Genomic DNA, 20,565 nt, shown 5'->3' with positions numbered 1-20,565 from the left:
AGCGCATGCTCTTGCGCCCCCTGGCGTCCGTATCGCGCTACTGCGCCTTCTCAGTCGTAGAATTCTATAATAATTAATAATAATAATAATAGTTTATTATTTTCTTTTTAGGGATTCGGACTCGGCTCAATTCACTCGCATTGGCACTTGGCTTACTCGTTTGTATCTATTGACTGCTGATTCTGTGGTAAGCATCACTAAGCACTGTACGCTTAGGAAACTGCTTCAACAATTCTATTGTAACGTGAACGTTCTCACAACACCTAACCTTGTACCAGAGCGGAGCTGGTTACTTTTTTTTTTTTTTTCTTTTTTTCGGAGCTGAGAACCGAACCCAGGCCCTTGTGCTTACTAGGCAAGTGCTCTACCACTGAGCTAAATCCCTAACCCCCAGAGCTGGTTACTTGACTGCAAATTTCTCTCACAGATAGGGAGTGGCAGTCAGTTCGATGCCACATCTCTCAGTCCAAACTCTCTGTAACGTTAGAATATTGAAAAAGTATATATGTGTGTATATGTATATATTTTACTCTTTTTAATTATGTTCACGTTTCTCTATGCACGTATATGTGCATGTGTGTGCATGTGTCCTCAGAGGCCACAAGCAGTGGATCTCATGGAACTGGACTTATAGACAGCTGCGAGCAGAATGTCAGAGCTTCTGGGAACTGAACTCAAATTCTTTGGGAGAACAGCTTTCAAGAGCTCTTAGCGGCCAAGCCATCTTTCCAGCCCCTATATCAGAACCTTTAACTGATTTCTACATGGAACCTGAAACAAAATACAGCCCTGATGCTACCTACCACTCAAGAGCCATGGTGATTGTGAGGTAGGGTCAGACAAACCAGAGCAGAGACTCTGGGCCATCAGGTCATACTATGCCCTCCCCAGTACAGACACAATTAAATCTCCTCTCTTGGCTCCCAGTATTCCTGTACCCTCAGCTGACACACTAAAACTGCTGGAGCTGACTTTTTTTTTTTTTTCACCCCTTAAAATTACAGTTACACAGGCTGGAAAGATGGCTCAGGAATTACAAACACTGGCTGCTCCAGAAGAGGACCAGGGTTCAGTTTCCAGCACCCACACGATGGCTTAAAACTGTAACTCTAGGGCTGGGGATTTAGCTCAGTGGTAGAGCGCTTACCTAGGAAGCGCAAGGCCCTGGGTTCGGTCCCCAGCTCCGAAAAAAAAAAAAAAAAAAACCCTCTTACACTTGAAAATAAATAAATCTGGCACAAAACTTAATTCCAGTTCTGCTGTGAACTAAAAATAATTTGTGTGGAGAGCTTTTGTGGCTGCTCGGATGGAATTTGACATTGGGCCAGGACAAGGAAGTAGGGCTACTCCAGGCAGGAATCAGGCATTGGCCCAGGACGGGGAAGGTAGCTCAGGCAGGAATCTGATTTTAGGCTAAACAAAGAGGCAGGCTTCAGGCAAAAGTAGGACTTTGGGCTAGGACAGGGAAGTAGGCTCAGGTATCTTGGTCATCCTGATAAGCCCCTAGAAACAGTGATCACGGGACTGTGTCCATTGCCTTGCTTGTTCCTGAACTCTTTGTCTTGCGTGTTCCTTAACCTAGAACTGACCATATTACTTGCATGTAATTAAAATGGTATAAAAGCAGACTGGGAAAAAATAAACCCGCCTCGGGGCTGGGGATTTAGCTCAATGGTAGAGCGCTTACCTAGGAAGCCCAAGGCCCTGGGTTCGGTCCCCAGCTCCGAAAAAAAGAACCAAAAAAAATAAAAAAATAAAAAAATAAACCCGCCTCAGCCTCAGAACCAGCCGGGGTCATGCTACGGTGTTATCTAATTGTCTTTTTCTTTTTTTAACAGATTTTTTTTTTTTGATTCTTTTTTTTTTGGAGCTGGGGACCGAACCCAGGGCCTTGCGCTTCCTAGGTAAGCGCTCTACCACTGAGCTAAATCCCCAGCCCCGTCTTTTTCTTTTTAATCCTCGATCCTGTGTTAGGGAACCTGTTGACTGACTGAGCTGGCTTGGTCAAATTTGGATTCATTTACCAATTTAAATTTATGTTAGCACTTACCCCTAAGCCTGTTTGGTAGCTAGGGAACTATAAAATGCCATATGCACATGTAGACAATATACAGATGTTCAGAGACAGACACAGAGTGCTAGAGCAATCCCTGCTCTGAGATCTGTACTTTTGAAAAGGTAAGGTTTTTCCCTAGAATCCTGGCAGAGAACTTACCGTAGAATTATGGACTTGGAGCCCGAGCTGGCCAGAGAAACCCCGTCTCAAAAAACAAACAAACGGGGTTGGGGATTTACCTCAGTGGTAGAGCGCTTGCCTAGCAAGTGCAAGGCTCTGGGTTCGGTCCCCAGCTCCGAAAAAAAGAAAGAAACAAACAAAAACTTAAATATAGAATCACTACTCTTAAAGTGTTTTGGATCCGAACTGGGATGCTTTGGGGAGTAAGGTGGTTTCTTTCCACAGAATCTCTAGCTGTTCTCTTGGAGGTATGACAGTGCCTTAGAAAATCTGGGGGGTTAATCCTTAATGATGATGTCCCCCAAGGGCCATTTACTGTTCGGTCTGAGCTAGGAACAGAGTGTAGATGAATCTAGGGAATTTCTACCTTCTGTGCCAGAGTCACTTGGTAGAGACATTAATTAAGATTTGTCCAGAAAAAGAAAAGCAAACTAAGACCACACACATATAGCAGGGCAGATCAGCCAAGTAATGATCAGGGATACTCACCCATGGTGCTTTGGGTGGACTCAGGAATGAGTCCCCCCCCCCCAAGATGTCAGAGGTGACACGTCACCAAGTCATCTTCAACTGTCCAAGTTGGTCCATTAATCTTTTAGGGACCTTGACTCAGGCAAACTACAGGATTCGTGACTTGGATACAACAGAGGTTTTCAGGCCTGAGCAGTCTAAAGCAGATCTGGAGATTTTTATAAAGACATTTTAAATGGCATAAAGCAAGGGGATTAAGGGAAAGGGGAGGAACTGGAAGGCAGACAGTCAAGTACAAGGGTGTTGCTAGAGGCTTCCCAAGGGAGAGTAGCTGAGAGGAAACCTACAGCAAGCCACGCCCAAGAAGGAGGGAGAGAAGGGAAGGAAAGGAGTGAAGCAGGCAAAGGAAGGGAGGAGGAAGGGACAGGAGTGTCGAATTATGGGGTAGCCTGCTCACAGGGCCCCCAAAACCTCTGGGATGGAGCCCTCTGAAGGCCTACTGATGTATGAGGAGTAACTCGGGCTCACCGCCAGCTCACTCACCCTCACCAATAACAGAGAACGTGGCAGACAGGCTGCCTCACACAGTGCACAGTGTCAAATGTGGGTGACAGAGGACTGAGTGGAGGGTTGGACTGGACAGTGGATGTTTAAGTTGACTCTGGCCTACCGTAATGTAGCATAGTTGTAGGACACACTGAAATGCCAAAACATTGCAAGACTTAAAAAAAAAGATAAAAAGTACCCGTCAAAAGATACAAAGTACCTATGATTGCAGGCTGTGGAAGCTAGCTGCTATCAATGGCTTAGTGTGTGCTTCCAACATGCTGGGTAAGTATGCTATCACTAAGCTATAACCCCTGCCTCCCTCCCCTCTGGTGTGTGTGTGTGTGTGTCTTATGAGAGGAAGTTCGTTTCTTCTGCTGTATGGGTCCCAGCTTGAACACAGGTCTTCCGGTTTGGAAGCAAGCATCTTTACCCTCTGAGCCACCCCGCAGCCCAAGGGACTGGTGGTTTTTTTTAAAACATTTTTGTTCCAGGTGGAGAGGTTTAATGAGAGAAGAAGAGTAGAAGAAAGGAGGAACAAAGGAAACCAGCCATGGGCATGTGGAGGAAAGGGGGGATGGGGAGAAAAGGGACAGGGACAGAGGGGAAGAAAGCAGAGAAGCAAGAGCAAGAGCTAATCATTTTCCTTAATCATGAATGATGTCATTCTTAGGGATGGAGAAATGGCTCAGGTGTTCTCTTCCTAACCTCGATATGCCAGCTAGAGGCTGCATGTAACTCCAGTTCCAGGGGATCTGTTGCATTCTTCTGGCCTCTGTGGGTTCCTGTGTGCCCATACAAACCCAGGCACGCACACATATGCACGGAATAAAAGAACACTAAACAGTCACTTTTATTTATCTAGCCTTTGGTGGGAGAGCTTCACCGGAGTGCTTCCCCACAGGTCTGATGGGCTCACAAGTCCCCTGCACGCTCAGGGTTCAGATTGTTTATCTCTAACATCGCTTGCTCAATTTTCTTGAGAGCCGCAGGTGGTTAGGGCTTGCATTTGCTCTATTTTTGCCTTGCTGTGCAGGAAGTGGGTGGTTGGGAGGGCAGATGCATCTTAGAACTGAAGAACGCCTTGTAAATATTTTCCTACTTCTTTGTTGTTAATTATGGGATGTTTAATATAAAATATACATTCCCCCCATGGCTCATTGAACTTGGCAAGAGCTGTTTGGGCTAGACTGGGTGGCTAGCCAGCTCCGTGGATTTCTTCCCTGTGGCCTCTTTCACGGTTCCTGAGGTCACAAGTGTATATCTGCCTGGCATTTGCATGAGTCCCCGGGACCTAAATTTAGGTACTTTACCCACTAAGCCCTGTAAGGCAAGCAGTCCACCAAGTGACCTGCATTTACAGCCCTGAGGATACTAATTTATTCATTCCATCTCTGTCTTGTCCTCCCACCAGACCTCTGGACTCTTGTTTCTCCTATCACCCTGAACAACTTTGGGTGCTACATCTGCCGCTCCAGCGGTGGGCGCTTGCACCACCACCTCCTTGGGACAGTCATCTTAAGCCTTGTCATTCTCTTCCCAGCCTTTCCCTCTTTCCACACGCTCCTTGCTTTTGGAGTCTGTGATTTGCCGCGTGGCACTTAACTGCGGAATCTCAGTTTTCTCCTCTTAAAAACAGGACTACTATTATTCACAGGATTGTTTTAAGGAACGCTGGGAGTGGTGGTACATGCCTTAAATCCAGCACTCGGAGAACAGAAACAGGCTGATCTTCATGAGTTCGAGGCCAGTCTGGTCTACATGAGTTGCGGGACAGCCAGGGCTGCGTAGTAAGTAGTCTCTGAGTCATCCAATTGCGGGAACTAAGAAATTCTTCACTGTTTGGACATCCCTCCAATCACAGTGAAGAAGGCTGTTCCCGCCTTCCGTGCCTAAACAGACCAATCACCGTTCCGGAGCATGGCGCGAATCGCCTCTGGAGAATCTTGCACTTGTCTGGGTCCCTGCACTGAGCATCTCGACTTGCAATCAACCCCTTTCCGAGCTTCGAAAGAAGGATCCCTTGTCATCCTTATCCCACAGCCTTAAATCCTCTCACCCAAACCGGCTGATCGGCGGGAACCGGAAGTGTGCACCAGGGACGGGTCCCAGTGAACTCCGCCGGAAGTAGTGATTGCTAGGGGATTCCCTTCGCTCAGCATGGCGGCGATCCCCCCAGACACTTGGCAGCCGCCCAACGTCTACCTGGAGACTAGGTGAGGGTTGGAGAGGGGAGGAATTGGCCGAGGACACGCGGGTTCGTGCCGCAGCGGCCAGGTTAAGAAAGGCCAGCCTGACTCGCAGGTTGCCCACACGGAGCTGCGGCCGGGAGTACCTGTGGGCTCTGAAGGAGCCCCTCCAACGTCGTGGGAGACTTCGGCTACTTCTGCCTGCTGTTCTTTTCCCACGCCGTTCATTAGTTCATTTACCTCTGTCCATCTTCATTCATTCATCCCCTCACTCACTTATTCTCAACAAGTGTGTGTTGAGCATACAAGTTGTGTAGGGTAATACAAACCTGGGTAAAACACTATATTATGGTGAAGGAGACGGATATGTAAACACTGTGGGACAAGTAGTAGAGTTGTCTGAACAAATTGCTTTGAAACTAGAGGAAGATTTATTTTCTCCACCATCTAGAGTGATCTTTGAGCTGGGCATATATGGTTTAGCATCCCTAAGGCCCCCGAGCTCAGCACCTTGTATACTCCGTGTGGTTGCACATGCCTATAATCCTAGCACTCTGGAGATGGAAGCCCGAGGATCGAAAGTTCAGGATCTGGGCTGGACTGGAATGCTTACCTAACAGTGTGTGTGTGTGTATATATATATATTTTTTTTTCTTTTTTTCGGAGCTGAGGACCGAACCCAGGGCCTTGTGCTCGCTAGGCAAGCGCTCTACCGCTGAGCTAAATCCACAACCCCATATATTATTATTATTATTATGATGATGATGATGATGATGATGATGCCACCTACTAGTGCCATGCCTCAGGTGTGTGTGATTATGTTCTGTTTACTATTGTTAGCAGCTCCTATCCAAAGGCCTTGTTTCACATACTTGCTTCCCGTTTTAGCAGAGAAATGCCACATTTTGCAGATTTACCTGCAAACTGATTTTCATAGTGATTTGAAGGGAACCTTACTTGGAGCCTGGTCAACACTTCTACTGACTTTAGCCCCGTTTCGTCTGCCCCTGCCTCCGGAGTGTAGACTTTAAGAAGGCACACACTACCACTCCCAGGGCTACAGAGTGCTCATATTGCTGGACCTCCTGAATCTGGGCCGTACAGATTCAACTCAGTCCTTAAGTCCTTAGAGCTCAGTGGGTGACAAACAGCAGGAGGCCCCTGCCTTGTCTCCTGCTTCTGTCTTATCCTTAAAGGTACTAGGGGAAGAGAATAAAAGTTCTCATCCTGGGTCTGTGTGGACATACGAAGTAACCAGCTTTAGTGTGTGCTTTACGCATTCTCTTTAGATTTGATTTCTAACATGTGTGTGGGTATGTGCACATGAGCACAGAGGCCAGAGATACGGGGAACCCTGGAAAGGGATGTATAGGTGGTTGTGAGGCCTCCTGGTGTGAGTGCTGGGAACTGATCCTTTGTAAGAGCTGTACATGCTCTTAGCAGCTGAGTCATCTCCAGCCCTGTTTGACCCACTCTTTAATGCACAAACTGCTTTTATTTTCCTGTTCAAATTTAGTTTTAATGGGTGATACGTTTACATGATCAAAAAATGTAGAAGTTAGAAAAACTATTTCTTCCTTCCTTTCTTTTTTTTTTTTTTTTTCTGGAGCTGGGGACCGAACCCAGGGCCTTGTGCTTACTAGGCAAGCGCTCTACCACTGAGCTAAATCCCCAACCCCAGAAAAACTATTTCTTGCCCTCTTATCTGGTCAGCTGCCACTCCCCCCCTACCCCCACACCCTTGTTCTGCAGCCCCCAGACAGATGGAGATGTATATAAACACACTTTAATGTCTTTTTATCACATCTACAGATGACACGCAAGGTCCTGTCCCTTGTTTGGGGGTTGGTTTCAGAGCATCCGTACATGCCCTTAGAATTTTGGCTTGCTTATGCTTGGCTTTGCTTAGCACATATGCCAGAAGCTGCCCTGCGTGTTCACACTCAGGTGGGTCGGCCGTGGCCCCGTTGCTTTGTGGGTCGCTTCCTTCCGAGTGTGAACTCTGGGCACAGCTAGCCGCCTCGCACAGACAGCCGGCAGGAGTCTTGGAGCGACTGCCTGCTCTGACCTTGCCGCCTGTTCTCCACTGCAGCATGGGAATCATTGTGCTGGAGCTGTACTGGAAGCACGCTCCAAAGACCTGCAAGAACTTCGCGGAGCTGGCTCGGAGGGGCTACTACAACGGCACCAAGTTCCACAGGATCATCAAGGACTTCATGATCCAAGGCGGAGACCCGACAGGCACAGGTACTTAAGATTGAGCCACCATCTGCTTCTTCCGTCTCATTCTGTCATAATTGGATGACAGGGTCTCATAGCCTAGGCTAGCCTTCCTACTCTCTGAGACTGATCTAATCTTCTGATCTTCAAGCCCTAACCTCCTCGCTGCTGGGATTTCTGCCTGCTGCCATGTGCAGTATTTGTAGTGCTGGGGATTGAACCGAGGGCTTAAAGTATACTGGGCAAGCACTCCACCACTTCCCATCATCAGCACTCTGCCAAATGGATTACATCAGTAGCTGCACGCACGCACCCACGTACACCTTACCCCACCACCACCACCACCACCACCAGGGTTATCAGTGTAGCCCAGGTTGTCCTTGAACTCCTGATCCTCCAGTCTCCCTGCTGCGCCTGCTGGGTTACAGGCACACACTGGCTCTGGTTCTCTGATCCTGCTGATCGTTCTTGCCCTCCTCACTGCCCTCCAGTGTGTAACTCACTGGAGAGTAAATCTTTGCTCCTGACATCGATACTGCTGGAGTGAGACACCGTGATGTAGAATTGATTCAGTCTGGAGTGAAAAGCAGGCAGTCCCAGGTCTTGGAGAATACAATTCTGTGCTCCTTTAACTCGTTCATTTGACAGATGTCTGGACCTCTGTTAGTTCGAGGCCAGCCTGGTCTACAGAGTGAGTCCCAGGACAGTCAAGGCTACGCAGAGAGACCCTACCTCAAAAACAATCAAAAAGAGACGTATGTGAGCCTGCTCTGTGTCTGTGACTCTAAGCTCCAGGGACACAGCTATGAGCAAACGAACAAAGCCACACACACCTACTCAGACCAGTAGGGAGGTGGGCTCCAGTTTTAGCAGAAAACCAGAAGTGGGATACTGCTAGATCCTGGTGTGACTCAAGAGAGCTGGGACCTTAATGAGGAGGGCGGAGCCCATAGGGGCCTTTCTGGGCCTAACAGAAGGAAGGCTAGACCAACTGGGTGTCCTGAGTATGTTCACGGCTGTGTTTTTCGAAAAATGGCAGGATCTGGTCTGTGTTTTAAAAATGGCAGGATCTGGTCCGTGTTTTTAGGGGTCTCTGGCTGCTGCTTGGAGAGTAGGTGAAGGGAATGAAAAAGTTCAGGCCCAGATCCGGGAGAGACAGGTTTCATCCAGGTTAGAAAAGGCTGTGAGATATCCGCTGCTCCTGTGCGCCCAGGTCTTGTTCGAGAGTGCGCATGCGCAGCACCCCACTCTTGGAGCCGCGGCCCCAGCCCGGCGAGTTACTTGTGTTGTTGAACTTGCTGGCAGCCTGAACAGATGGTGTGAGAGAAGATGGGCAAGAGTGTCTCTGAGGCCTCTGCCTGGTGGTGAAGGAGGAAGGCTGAGCGTGGAGCCTTGTGTGTGGAGTGACGGGCAGGTTTGGAACAGGAAGTCTAGAGCCTGGGCTTTGTAAGGGGTTTGGTTGGAATTCTTGAGAAAGGAGGACCTTTCTGCAGTTGGTTCTCAGCTTCTCCCTTGGACTGTTTTGCCTATTCCAGGCTAGCTGGCCTGGAAGCTTCTACCACGTTCTTCTGTCTCCGTGTCCCATCTTGCTGTGGGAGTGTGGGCATTACAGATGGGCGCCACCGCTGAATTCGGGTCAGCAGGTTTGCATGGTGAGCCGTTTCCCAGCCAGGGTCCCGTCTCAGGCTTTTTCTTGCAAGGACTGAGGGTGTTGTAATTTTGGGTTGGTTCCTGTTGCAGACTCTCTGTCTCCTGCCTTTGTACTTTGAAAGGGTCATAAGCAGTAGAGTATTATATTGGCCACATTCATCCCCTCAGATGTTTTTTAGAAAATTCTGGTCATTGCCTTCTGGTCTGAACACAGTTTCAGGAAATCCGAGGCCAGATGTGCTCCTCTCCAGTCCAGTGAGTCAGCCTGTGGGAGCATTTCCCGTCATGCTTGCTGCCTTCTGGGAAGCTGCTGTGTTGTGCCTTTCTCTTCCGTGTCTGCCTGTTAGTGAGATGGTCTTTTCCTTTTCCCTACCCTCACCGATGCCCTTGGACCTTCCCTGTCTCTCTTGCTTTTCAGTTGTGTCTGTTCTAGAGGTTTTCGTTGTTCAATAGCTGCATTAGCTCTTTGGGGTCCAGTCTGTCTCCTCAGCCCAGCCATGTCTTCTCTCCTCACTGTTCATCTCATGCTTAACCCCCCACCTCCCTCACTACTGCACATCTTCAAGGCCTCACAGATGTTGCCCCTCCCCCCTCCTGCCCGGCTGTCCTTGCATTTGCTGTGGTCTGCCCCATACTTCCCGTTCCCTTTCTGTTGACACCGGTATCAGTGCCCATATTTCCTCACCTTGCCTTCATTTGTAAGTAGATTCCTGCCATTTTTCCAAGTTTATTTGGGGCCGTGTGTCTTTGCAACTGTAAATTCAAGGTTGCTGGTTCTCCGCTGCATCCCTGCACCCAGCCTGAAGGGAACTGGGGAGCTCCTTGTGGCCAGGCTGGCTTCTCTCCTGTCTTCCCAGATTCCAATACATTATGTCCCAGGGTGCCTCTGTCCTTACCCCAGGCTCCCGACTAATCCCCAAGTATAACCCTGGAAGACACCAGCCCTGCCACACATGCTGAGCACCATGTGCGAGCTTCTGCCCTGGGGCTGCTCGCTGGCACCCTCTGTTGGCCTTTCAGAACCGCAGGGTGTGGGATTTCTGAGGGCCAGGCTCTGCTTCAGTCCTCTAGGCTGTGCAGGGACAAGAGTCTTTCTTTCCTTGGCCATTTCTTCAGAATTTTTTTTTTAAAGATTTATTTATTTATTATATATAAGTACACTGTATCTGTCTTCAGATACACCAGAAGAAGGCGTCGGATCTCTTTACAGATGGTTGTGAGCCACCATGTGGTTGCTGGGAATTGAACTCATGACCTCTGGAAGAGCAGTCGGGTGCTCTTAACCGCTGAGCCATCTCTCCAGCCCCATTTCTTCAGAATTTTAAAAATATTTGTTTCCTATTATTTAACAGCCAGAGGTAGCCCTGGCCAGCCTGGAACTCACAGATCTGCCTGTCTCTGCCTCCCGACAGAGATTAGAGGTGTGCTCAGCCACACCAGGCTGTTTCTTTGCTTCTCCTTATTTTTGCCTTTGAAAAAAAAAATCCTTGTGCTTTGTTCATTGTACTGGGCACTGAGGTAAGGCAGGGTCGATTGCTGACTTCCTGACATGGTTTTTTTGAAACAGTTTTACTGCGCAGCTTGGTTGTCCTGGAACTCACTTTGTACATCAGACCAGCCCCGAAATCCCAGAAATCAACCTGCCTCTGCCTCCTGGGTTCTAGGATTAAAAGCGTATACCACGGTGCCCGACTCTCTCCTTCTTGGTGCTATAATGAGATGACACAGGGCCGAGAGCCCACGCTCAGTGAGTGGAAGGACTCAGGGTGAACTCTCGGTGCAGCGCCCTCCCATGTCTTTCCTAATGTCACATTTCCATGATGCACTTTGAGTGGAATTGAAGCACTCGGAAGACTTCCAATAACACTGCAGCCTCCAGTATAGCAAATGTTTGCGCAGCCTGCCAGCAGGTGTGTGAGCAAAGCAAGCAGGAAGTAACCCTACACACACACACACACCCCGGGCACTAGAGCGAGCCTGCCTGCCTGCCTGCCTGCCTGCCAGCCAGCTAACGAAGACACAGCTTTTCTAAGCATTTTAGGTAGATAGCAGGTAACATTGTAGGTTCCCAGCAAGTTGGGTATATTTCTCCATTTCTACTGCCTGCAGCCTAGCTATCCAGGAGCCTTTCTTCCTGTGAGTTTCCTAGAAGAGGATGCCCTCTGACTTCCTGCATTTCACATTGAGCCCTGCCCATGTTGAAATGACCTCACCAGCCCTTTCCTTGGTTTTCTGTGAGCCTTTCATCTGTTTCTCTGTACCTTTCCTCACCTCCCACCCACTAAGTGCCTCTGTGAGGCCTTCTTGCTCAGTTCTTGGCCTTGGATCATGCATGGTCACTGTGATTGGTGGCCCCTCTTTCTTGGTAGTCCCAGGAACACACACGGAACCTGTCTATTGGATGGTAAGCCATTGTTTCTCGATCAACAAATACTTGTTCAGAGTCCACTGGTATCTTATGCCGTTCCAGGGCCTTTGAGGAGTGTTAAAGCCCAGAAGCCCAGGCGTTCTCTCTCCCTATCTGGAGCTCCCAGCTCCTCAGAGACAAGCTGTTCTGTTGAAGCAGGAAAGGGGTGAAATCATGACTGTCCTGGTGTCCTGTGGTTTGTGCGTATCAGGAGGGTTGTGTGTGTCATGAGGGACCGGTCAGTGGGGTTAGGCCAGAGAGGTCTCATGGGTGGGCCTTGAAGGAGTCATAGGACATAATTTTTGGGAGGCCAAGGCTAGCGTGCTGTGATAGACTTGCAGGGAAGTGTGGAGGAGAGCCTGCCATCCTAGAGTCATTGGTCCTGTGATGGATCCCGCCAACCATTCATTCTTTGAGCTATAGTTGAATGGCTCTGAGGCCTCTGTACGAGTCACACATCTCTGAACTGTACAGTTTAGGAACAGTTTAGGCCGTTGATCATCAGTGGGGAAAGGCATGGGGTCAGGATAAGATGGGCCAGTTAATGCAATTCCACCAAGCAAGGGTGCAGGTTAATCCAGCCTGGTCAGATTTAGCTTGTCACTAGGGACTCTTGTGACTGGAGTAAGAAATAAAGTACCTGAGAAGCTGAGTCCAGCTGGAGTCTGTGGCAAGGTAGGGTCACATCCAGGTGCCAGGCGGTGCTCTAGGGCCCAGTGTGCTTAGACCTGGGTCATGGCCCCACGTGGTCACTTGTAACACATGTAAGTTAGGTACCTGCAGAGCTCTTGTCAGGAGGTGGGGAACATGGCTGTCCATTCCTCCCAGAGTTATTGTGACAGCTAAGTAAGCTCTGGTTGGAAAAGCAGTTGGCAAAGCCATGGCACAGAAACAGTTAAAATATCGTTGGTGAGTCTTGGTAAGTTTACTTAGCATTTCACAGGTACCTGCTAGACTCCCTCTGTGGGCGGGAGTCCAGCAGGGAGATTGCCCTAATGAGAAGGCAGGAGGTGAGTCTGTCCGTGTACTGTGGAGTGACTTAAAATAGTGGCTGTTGGGAAAAGAACAGGGCATCTCCACCTTGGCATTATCGGGTGAGGCTAGATGGTTCTGATGTGGGCTGGACTGGCATCGAAGGAGGTTTAGCAGCTGCCTGGCCTGGCGTCCCCCTGCTAGATAGTAGACCCTTCAGTTATGACAACTAGAGCTGTTCCTGACATTAACCAGTATCCTCAGGGCCACAGCCAGCCCCTGTTGAAACTGCTGGGCTAGAGGTGGAGCAGTGCTGTTGGTAGTGAGTGTTTGAAAGACCTCTCTGATGAGGTTGGCAAGAGCTCTGGGTACCGGGTTGGGGCAGGAACACTCCTGAGGGAATACCAGCTAGATGCTGTGGACCAGGATGCTTGGCAAGACACAGTTCAGGAGCCATGAGGCAGGGAGACCATGGTTAGAGATTGTCTTCTGGGATGGAGATGTGGATGTGTCCCTGAATGTGGTGAGGTGCACACAGAGGGATTGAAGCAGGGCGGGGTAGGGCCCTTCAGGGCCCTGAAGGAGCTGCCTGTGAGAGAACAGGGCAGGGCTGGAATCCAGAGGGAGCTGGACAGACGGACAGGGAGCTAGATGGTGTAGTTTGGACCAGGGTTAGTGTGATCCCTGGGAAGCAGCTACTCAGGCACGCTCAGATGTTCAGAGACTCTTCAGGGGAAGAGGCGCCCTCTCAGGACACCTTAGGCCTGTTCACTGTGAAAGAAGGTGCCAATGGAGAAGGGGCTTCCAGGGACAGGGGAACACTGGGATGTCTTGGAGGGGGTGACACCAGCTGTGAGAAGCTGCTGGGGGCCGGGGAGGTCCAGGGGTAGCCGTGGGACGAGGGTGTGTGGAGAGTCCTCAGGACAGAATGACCACAGTGCTTCTTATCGTGTGCCAGTCAGAGAGCGGAGGAGACAGGAGATAAGCCTGCTCCTGTGAAGGGGACACAGGATACTGAGGGACTGTGGAGCTGGGGTGATGATGTGCTGACAGGAAGAGAGAGCTGAGATAGGACAGTTGTAGCTGTAGGCTGCCTACAGGGGTAGCCTTGGGTACTTGTGGGTAATCTGACAGCAGTTCCTAGCCGGTGTCAGTGACAGGAGGAGAGAGGGAGGTGAGCAGGAGTGGTGGGGGAGGGGGAGCAGCCCAGGCTGATGGCTGACCACTGTAGACATTACTATCTGCTGCCCAGGAGTCACATGGCTCCCTTGCTTGGTGGACTCAGCATCCCTGTGCTGGCTTCCCATGCACCTGCATGACTTCTGAGATGGTCTCTGTGCTGTTGTTACTAAGTGGGTGTGTCACCGGGGGTGCTTGGGGCTCTAGCAAACATGGCAGAGATCATGGCCATGTCGTTTCTCCGCAGTATGAACCCGAGCCTGCCTCGTCTTTCTCCCTACATCTCAGCTTCTGGCCTCTGATCTCGGCCTTGTGTCTTACGGTTGTGAGAGGCCAGGAGCTGCTTTTGAAGGAAGATGAGGAACACTGCTGGGAAATGTGAAGGAGGGGCTCTGGCTGTGTGGCTGAGAAAGCTCTGCGACCCAGCAGGCTTATTTACCTTGTAAGACAGAACTGGGCCAAGGCCTCAGCTGGCCTCAAAGGAACTGCCCTGTCTCTGAGGCCAGGGAATGTGGGGAGAAGCCACGGGAATGCCCAGGGGACAGTGACCTGAAGTATTTGTTGGAGGTTTTGTCCCCAGAGGGGAGGAGAGGCTTTTATTGATCAGCTGACCTGATGTTGAGCACTGTGTAGTCCTCCTCCTAGGCTGCTGCCCACCATGGTTCTTTTTGGCCTGGATATGAATCTGCTGCCTGTCATGGGTAGGATGGGGACAAGTCACACCAAGCATAGTAACTTGTATCAGCCCACGCTTCATGTGTCATGCCTTAGACGTCAGTCTGTTCCTCTTGGGAGTTTCAGGGGGCAGGACTGGGGGAGATGCTGGAGAGTCTTGGAAATGGAGAGCTTTGTTTATTTGCTTATCTGACTCTTGAGCTGAGGCATGAGAAAGACAATTTATGGTACACGATGATTTGTTGGCCACGGGTGAGGCCAGGCCAGGCTGGAATGGCAGAGGTCCAGAGCAGAGCCAGCAGGCTGTTCTTTAAGGCAGTCATCCTCTCAGGTGATCTTGGCAAACAGATGAAATTCTAGATCGATCCATTGAGACTTATCACTGAGAGTAGTGAACAGTTCAGCAACTTGTGCCAGCATCAGCTAGTCTTTGGCTTCCTTCCTTCCTTCCTTTTTTTTTTTTTTTCCTCTGTGTAGCCCTGGCTGTCCTGAATCTCACTCTGTAGACCAGGCTGGCCAGAGACCCGCCTGCTTCTGCCTCTTGAGTGCTTGGTATCAAAGCCTGGAGCCACCACCGCCTGTCAGCCAGGTGGCTTCATCTTTAAGAACAGCGCAGACTTATCTGTAAACACCTCTGCACCTCATAGATTCCCCTTAAACAATCGAGAGATGGCAAGGGGGCTCCACAGGTCAAGGCACTGGCCACCAAGCCCAGTGACCAATCCCTACAAAGTGGAAGGAGAAAACAGACCCCTCTGATCTCCTCTTGGGCACCGTGGAGTATACACACACATGAACACATAAATAAGTAACTGTGATTGAAAAATACTATCCAGAAGACATTTGCGAAGCATTAATTGACAAGGGTTGGGCCACAGAGTCAGAGGACAGACACCAAGGCAAGCCTGAACCTGTGACAGCCTCAGAGAAACCATTAAACACCACAGGGGCTGCAGCCCAGCACCACTTAGGGTACTTGCCAGCAGGTGCAGCACCGTGGTGCACAACCCCTTCCCCGGACCCAAGTGTCTCAGGAGGTGTCACCTCCCATGTGTTGGGAGGTGTGGGGGGCCCTTGAGTGAGGTGAGTGTGTGCACTAATGGGGGTGCTCTACACACACACCCTTTCTTCAGATTGATTTGATTTTATGAGTATATGTTTTGTCTGCCTGGCGTCTGTCTGTACACTGCAGGCTTGCTTTAGGGATACAAGCATCTTCAGTGACAGAAAGGAACCTTGTGACCATGACAAGCTCCTGGTGGAGTAGAGCTGGTGAGGAAATGGTGTCCTCAAAAGCAGCTGCTGTCATTTGGGAGGGACTGTGGGGACCCAGGGCTGGCTAGTGGGGTCTTGATGGGGTTTGCATGTTTCTTGGTGGGTGGCGGGGCTTGAAGCTTGTCATGTTTTTTTTCCCCTCTTTTATGTATCTGCAATCTGTATATTGGATACATGTTTCACAGAGGCCAGAACATGTCACTCAGTTAGCAGCCTGGGCCAGGCCAACTGCTTTGGCCGACCGCAGCCTGTGGGGCCTGTGCGGGGCGCTGGCTCTGCTGAGCAGTGTCTGCACAGGGATCTGCCTGTCCTTCCCTGCCACCCCCCATACACACACACACACACACACACACACACACACACACACACACACACACTCCTTGTGCCCTCAGGACTGCTGGCACTGGGTGTCCTGCTGGCCTTTTCTGTAAACCCTCAGAGTTGAGCAGGGTTATGAAAGGAGAGTGAGCTCTGAGTAAGCCGTGTGTTCTGGAAAACCCAGCCAGTCATCCCAAGATGCCGAGAGATGAAAAGTGCCGCCGTGCACCATCCCCTTGTCCCCTTGGTTATTTATAGTCTCCACTGTGTGCTGTTCCTGACTGGCCTGTACCTTAATGTTTGTAGTGGCTTTTATGTGGTGGCTTTGAGGCTCCTGTGCTGGCTAGTGTTCTGTCAGCTTGACACAAGCCAGAGGCACCTGAGAGGAGGGAACCTCTGCTGGGAAAGGCCTCCACTGGATCAGGCTGTGGGCAAGCCTGGCGGGTGTTTTCTTAATTAGTGATTGATGGGTGGGGCCACCCATCTTATGTGGTGCCGTCCCTGGGCTGATGGTCCTGGGAGAAGGCCGGCCTGCCCGTGGCCTTGGCGTCAGCTCCTGCCTTTAGGCCTCTTCTCTGAGTTCCTGCTCTGAAAACCTTCAATGATGAGTTGTGATATGGAAGTGTAAGCAAACAAACCCTTTCCTCCCCATGTTGCTTTTAGTCATGGTGTCTCATCTCGGCAATAGAAGTCTACCTAGGACAGTTCCCTAAGAATAGAAACCTGAGACTTCGAGTGCAGGCTGCGCCTTGAGGTGCAGCCCTTCGCTGTGGGTGGAGGAGGTGAGTTAGGGCATGCTGGGGACACGGTGCTGTTGGAAGTGCACTGAGTCCTGCCACTTCCAGGATGTACGGCTTTAGCCAGGGCGTGGCATGGACCTGCCCTGGGTGGGAGACTCCCCTGACCTGCTGGCTCTTGCCCATTTCCCTTGGATTTTCTTGCTTGAGGATTCTGACAGCCTAGGATTTAAAGTGAGGACTATGCGAAGGACTTAAAAGCAAAGCTGGGTGTTGGTGGTGCAAGCTCTGCTCCAGCACTAGGGGGCAGAGGCAAGCAGGTCTCTGGGTTTTGAGGCCAGCTGTCCCTCGAGACCCTGTCTCAAAGACGAGGGAACTAAGGTCTCAGAGTGTACCCTCAGGCTTTCCCGTACCCCAGTTCCTGCATAACAGCTCGGAGGCTTGTATTTTTATTAATGAGCCTCGGCCTTGGTCCTCTACTAGCTCGCGACTCAGTGAACCTGTTTGTGCCTTTCTGTGCCTGTCACATGGCTGGTTACCTCTGCTCAGTGTCATATTCCAACTCCCTCTGAGACCGATGCTCTGTTTCCCAGAGTTCTGCTCTCCTGGGTGTCCCACCTTCTCGTCCTACCTCAGCTTTTCACTGATGGTGATACCTTCACACAGTCCACTAGAGATTCTCCCTCCAAAGCAGAGACACATGGCTGCTGTGGTCCTCGGGCCGGCTGGGGTGGACGCCTGCTGTAGCAAGCTCTCCTGTAGGGCAGGCTGTGGGGAGGGCAGACCCGGCCTCCCAACTGGTTTCTGCTGCATGGAGACTCACAGCCAGAGCTCACTTACTCTGCTGTCTGGTCATGGCTGCTCAGCGTGGACAAGCCATTAGCTCAGCCAAGCCTGTGGCTGGCGTGTAGTCTCTAAGCACTGGTGAGAGCCTGCCTCCTGTTAGGTTTCTATGTGAGCACCACACTTCCTTTCTTTGAGAAAGGTTCTTCTTACGGTAGCTCAGGTTCGTCTTGAGCTCGCCTGCCTCAGCCTCCGGAATGCAGGAGTTACAGGTGTGTGTGGACTTTCATGGCCACCTTCATTTACGCCCCTTCACTCTGAGGGAAACCTGCCCAAGCTTGCATGCCCGGCACTGCGCCTGCCGGACTGGACTTGGTGCTGTTGCTAGCAGGCCACAAGTCTCTGTCTTCCCTCTGCCACCACCCTGGCGTCCCTGTGCACTGTACCCGTGTGATGCTGCTCCACTGTGTGTGTCAGTGCCATCGCTGCACCTCCTTAGGCTGATAGATGGCTTTCCCTTTCTGTCACCTCACCTAGGGGAGGCAACAGCCTTCTCAGGTCCTTCCTCAGCAGGTGCCCAGCGTGGCGGGTTGGTGGGATTTGTGGGCAGAAGCTCGGCACAGCAGAGCATGGTGGTTGGCAGTGTATGTGGTGGGCCAGGGGCTTGGACACTCTGGCTGAAATACTCGGAAAGATGTTCCCTGTCGGTCATGTGGAGGTTTTCTGTACAGGGTAGACACGCTGGGAGCACTGTCCTTTTGGTTCTGTTCCGGCTTCCTGTGTGTTGGTAACAGTAGACGTTAATCTAACAGCAAACGCTATGGTGGTCTAAGCTGAAGGAAGCCAGTGGCTGGGACATTGCAGTGTGTCTCCTGGGGGCAGGGTGCTCACTGCCTTTCCCACCCCTGCACTTGGAAATGCCCTTTGACCTCAGGCTGCTCCTGTGGTGAGCTAGACTGGGCAGCTCACCGCTTGTCTTCTGGTTGGACAGGTCGAGGTGGCGCCTCTATTTATGGCAAACAGTTTGAAGATGAGCTTCATCCAGACCTGAAGTTCACTGGTAAGTGTGTAGTCGGGCTGGGTGGGCAGGACGGAGAGTGCGGATTGAAAGCTTGCTCGTTTGGCTGTGATTCAAGGTGAGTGCCCGACACCATGGCACGGCGCCAGACAGCTGCCCAGCCGTGGCGCCACAAAGTGCCCTGGCAGATGAAGGAAAACAGGGCCTCCTGAGAGTCCTCAGCAGATCTGGGCGTGGCCTGTGTTCTGGACTCCACTTGTTAATGTCATGAAGCAAAGGCTCCTGGGGCTTCCTCCAAGCAAAGCAAGGCCTTGCTGGGCTGTTGAGGGCTGTAGTAAGGTGGGCCAGTGATTAGTGAGGCATAGCACAAGAGAAGCTAGAGAAGGACAGAGGCAGAGCCATGGAGGGCTACTGGGGTGGTGCAGGAAGAGTCCACCCTGCTCCTAGGAAGGTACCCTTGTGGGGCCTGACAGTGGTGACAGAGTGGTGTGAAGTCCCCTGTATCTGAGACAGTGCTGCCATCCTGCCAGCCAGAGGGGCAGTCGTTCATGCTCTTTTCTCTGCTTATGTCTCCCAGGGGCTGGGATTCTTGCAATGGCCAATGCAGGACCAGACACCAACGGCAGCCAGTTCTTCGTGACCTTGGCCCCCACACAATGGCTGGACGGCAAACATACCATTTTTGGCCGCGTGTGCCAGGGCATAGGGATGGTGAATCGAGTGGGCATGGTGGAAACAAACTCCCAGGACCGGCCTGTGGATGACGTGAAGATCCTGAAGGCTTACCCTTCTGGGTAGACGGAGTGCTGTCTCCAGTCCACCCCGGTCCTAGTGAGCTGTTGTCCGGATGACATGGGGGGCCGCGTGACTCAGCGTCACACATACCTACTCTGAACCAGAGGGGTTGTCTCTGGGGACATTTGTATTCCGGCCGACAGTTACAGACTTGAACAGCAGGCGCGTTGATGAGCGGGTTAACTGCGTAGCCTCCAGCGTGCGTTCTCCAGGAATGTGAACAGCTCTCTCTCTCTGTCTCAGAGCCTCTGCTTCTGACACTGAACATCCCACGCAAAGCCGCATTGAATTGTTGCCAAATGAAAAATGCATCCAACAATCAAGTCGCTAAGAAGGTGTCAAGTGGGGAATGATAATGTGGAGTGATCGGGATGGTTGGAAGCAGAAGCGCTGGCCATTTTTCCTCCGGGAGGGAGTGGGAGTCTAGTGAGTACAAGGCCAGGCCTTCAGGGCCTCCCCACGGGAAGTGACACTTTTTAGGGCTTTAGAGAAAATAGGTAAGAGGTTTTTATGTCTTTTTTTTTTTTAACTCTTTCTGGATTTGAAGGGGTAGGGTAAGAAGAAAGGTGTTAATGCCTATGTAATACACAGAAACTTCCAGAATAAAACATCATTGGTAGATGAAACCACTGCTGTGGTCTGGTATCATTCTAGATTCTCAGCCTTTTTTCTTTTTGAGCCCAGCTGTCACTGTGTAGCACTTGCTGGCCTTAACTTCCTGTATAGACCAGGCTGGCCTCAAACTCAGAGTGCCTCGGCCTCAAGTGATGGGACCAAGGGCATGCCCCACCCACCCGGCTCTTAGTGGAGGTGAGGGGTGCTGTCGCATTCCTGTCTTCAAGAGTCATGCTGCCTGCTCCTGAGTCTCCATTAGCTTCCCCCATGCAAGAGCAGCTCATGCTGGAACGAGGCAGAGCAGAACCAAGGGAAGCCTCGAGTGATGTCTCCCGGCAGGCGCTCTAAGGGAGGGAGGGGATGAGCTGCCGGTGGACTGCGTGTGCTCTAGTTACTCAGCTGCTGTGATCAAACACCGAGCAGAAGCAGTGTGCAGGAGGAAAGGGTTCATTTCATCCTCCAACTCCCAGATCGCACTC

General features: G+C 51.0%; 1 protein-coding gene and 1 non-coding gene across 5 annotated transcripts; one reads left to right on the top strand and one right to left on the bottom strand.

The window, feature by feature from the left end:
- Window positions 1-53: 53 nt before the first annotated feature.
- Ppil1 (peptidylprolyl isomerase like 1) lies at window positions 54-20,097 on the top strand. 4 transcript variants are annotated; one of them, XM_063279148.1, is made up of 6 exons: window positions 54-187; window positions 4,911-5,043; window positions 5,154-5,469; window positions 7,535-7,689; window positions 18,650-18,718; window positions 19,254-20,097. In XM_063279148.1, exons 3-6 carry the CDS (start codon window positions 5,414-5,416, stop codon window positions 19,472-19,474), a joined length of 501 nt encoding a protein of 166 aa, XP_063135218.1. In that variant the 5' UTR covers window positions 54-187; window positions 4,911-5,043; window positions 5,154-5,413; the 3' UTR covers window positions 19,475-20,097. The 4 variants fall into 4 exon arrangements, with proteins under 4 accessions (XP_063135218.1, XP_063135217.1, XP_063135219.1 ...); XM_063279147.1 differs by having other exon boundaries at window positions 4,911-5,469; XM_063279149.1 differs by lacking the exon at window positions 54-187 and having other exon boundaries at window positions 3,664-5,043.
- Trnat-agu18 (transfer RNA threonine (anticodon AGU) 18) lies at window positions 7,044-7,124 on the bottom strand. Its single transcript has one exon. It is a non-coding gene; the product is annotated as a tRNA-Thr (tRNA).
- Window positions 20,098-20,565: the final 468 nt, after the last annotated feature.

The sequence above is a fragment of the Rattus norvegicus genome, chromosome 20 (assembly GCF_036323735.1).
Source record: "Rattus norvegicus strain BN/NHsdMcwi chromosome 20, GRCr8, whole genome shotgun sequence".
Lineage (NCBI taxonomy): Eukaryota > Metazoa > Chordata > Mammalia > Rodentia > Muridae > Rattus > Rattus norvegicus.
This window is presented reverse-complemented; position numbering and strand designations above follow the sequence as displayed.

Bases quoted from the DNA above. Each gene is read 5' to 3' on its own strand.
- Ppil1 (XM_063279148.1), top strand. From the start codon at position 5,414: ATGGCGGCGATCCCCCCAGACACTTGGCAGCCGCCCAACGTCTACCTG. The intron at 5,470-7,534 runs GTGAGGGTTGGA...TCTCCACTGCAG, and splicing joins AACGTCTACCTGGAGACTAG to CATGGGAATCATTGTGCTGG. The intron at 7,690-18,649 runs GTACTTAAGATT...CTGGTTGGACAG, and splicing joins CGGAGACCCGACAGGCACAG to GTCGAGGTGGCGCCTCTATT.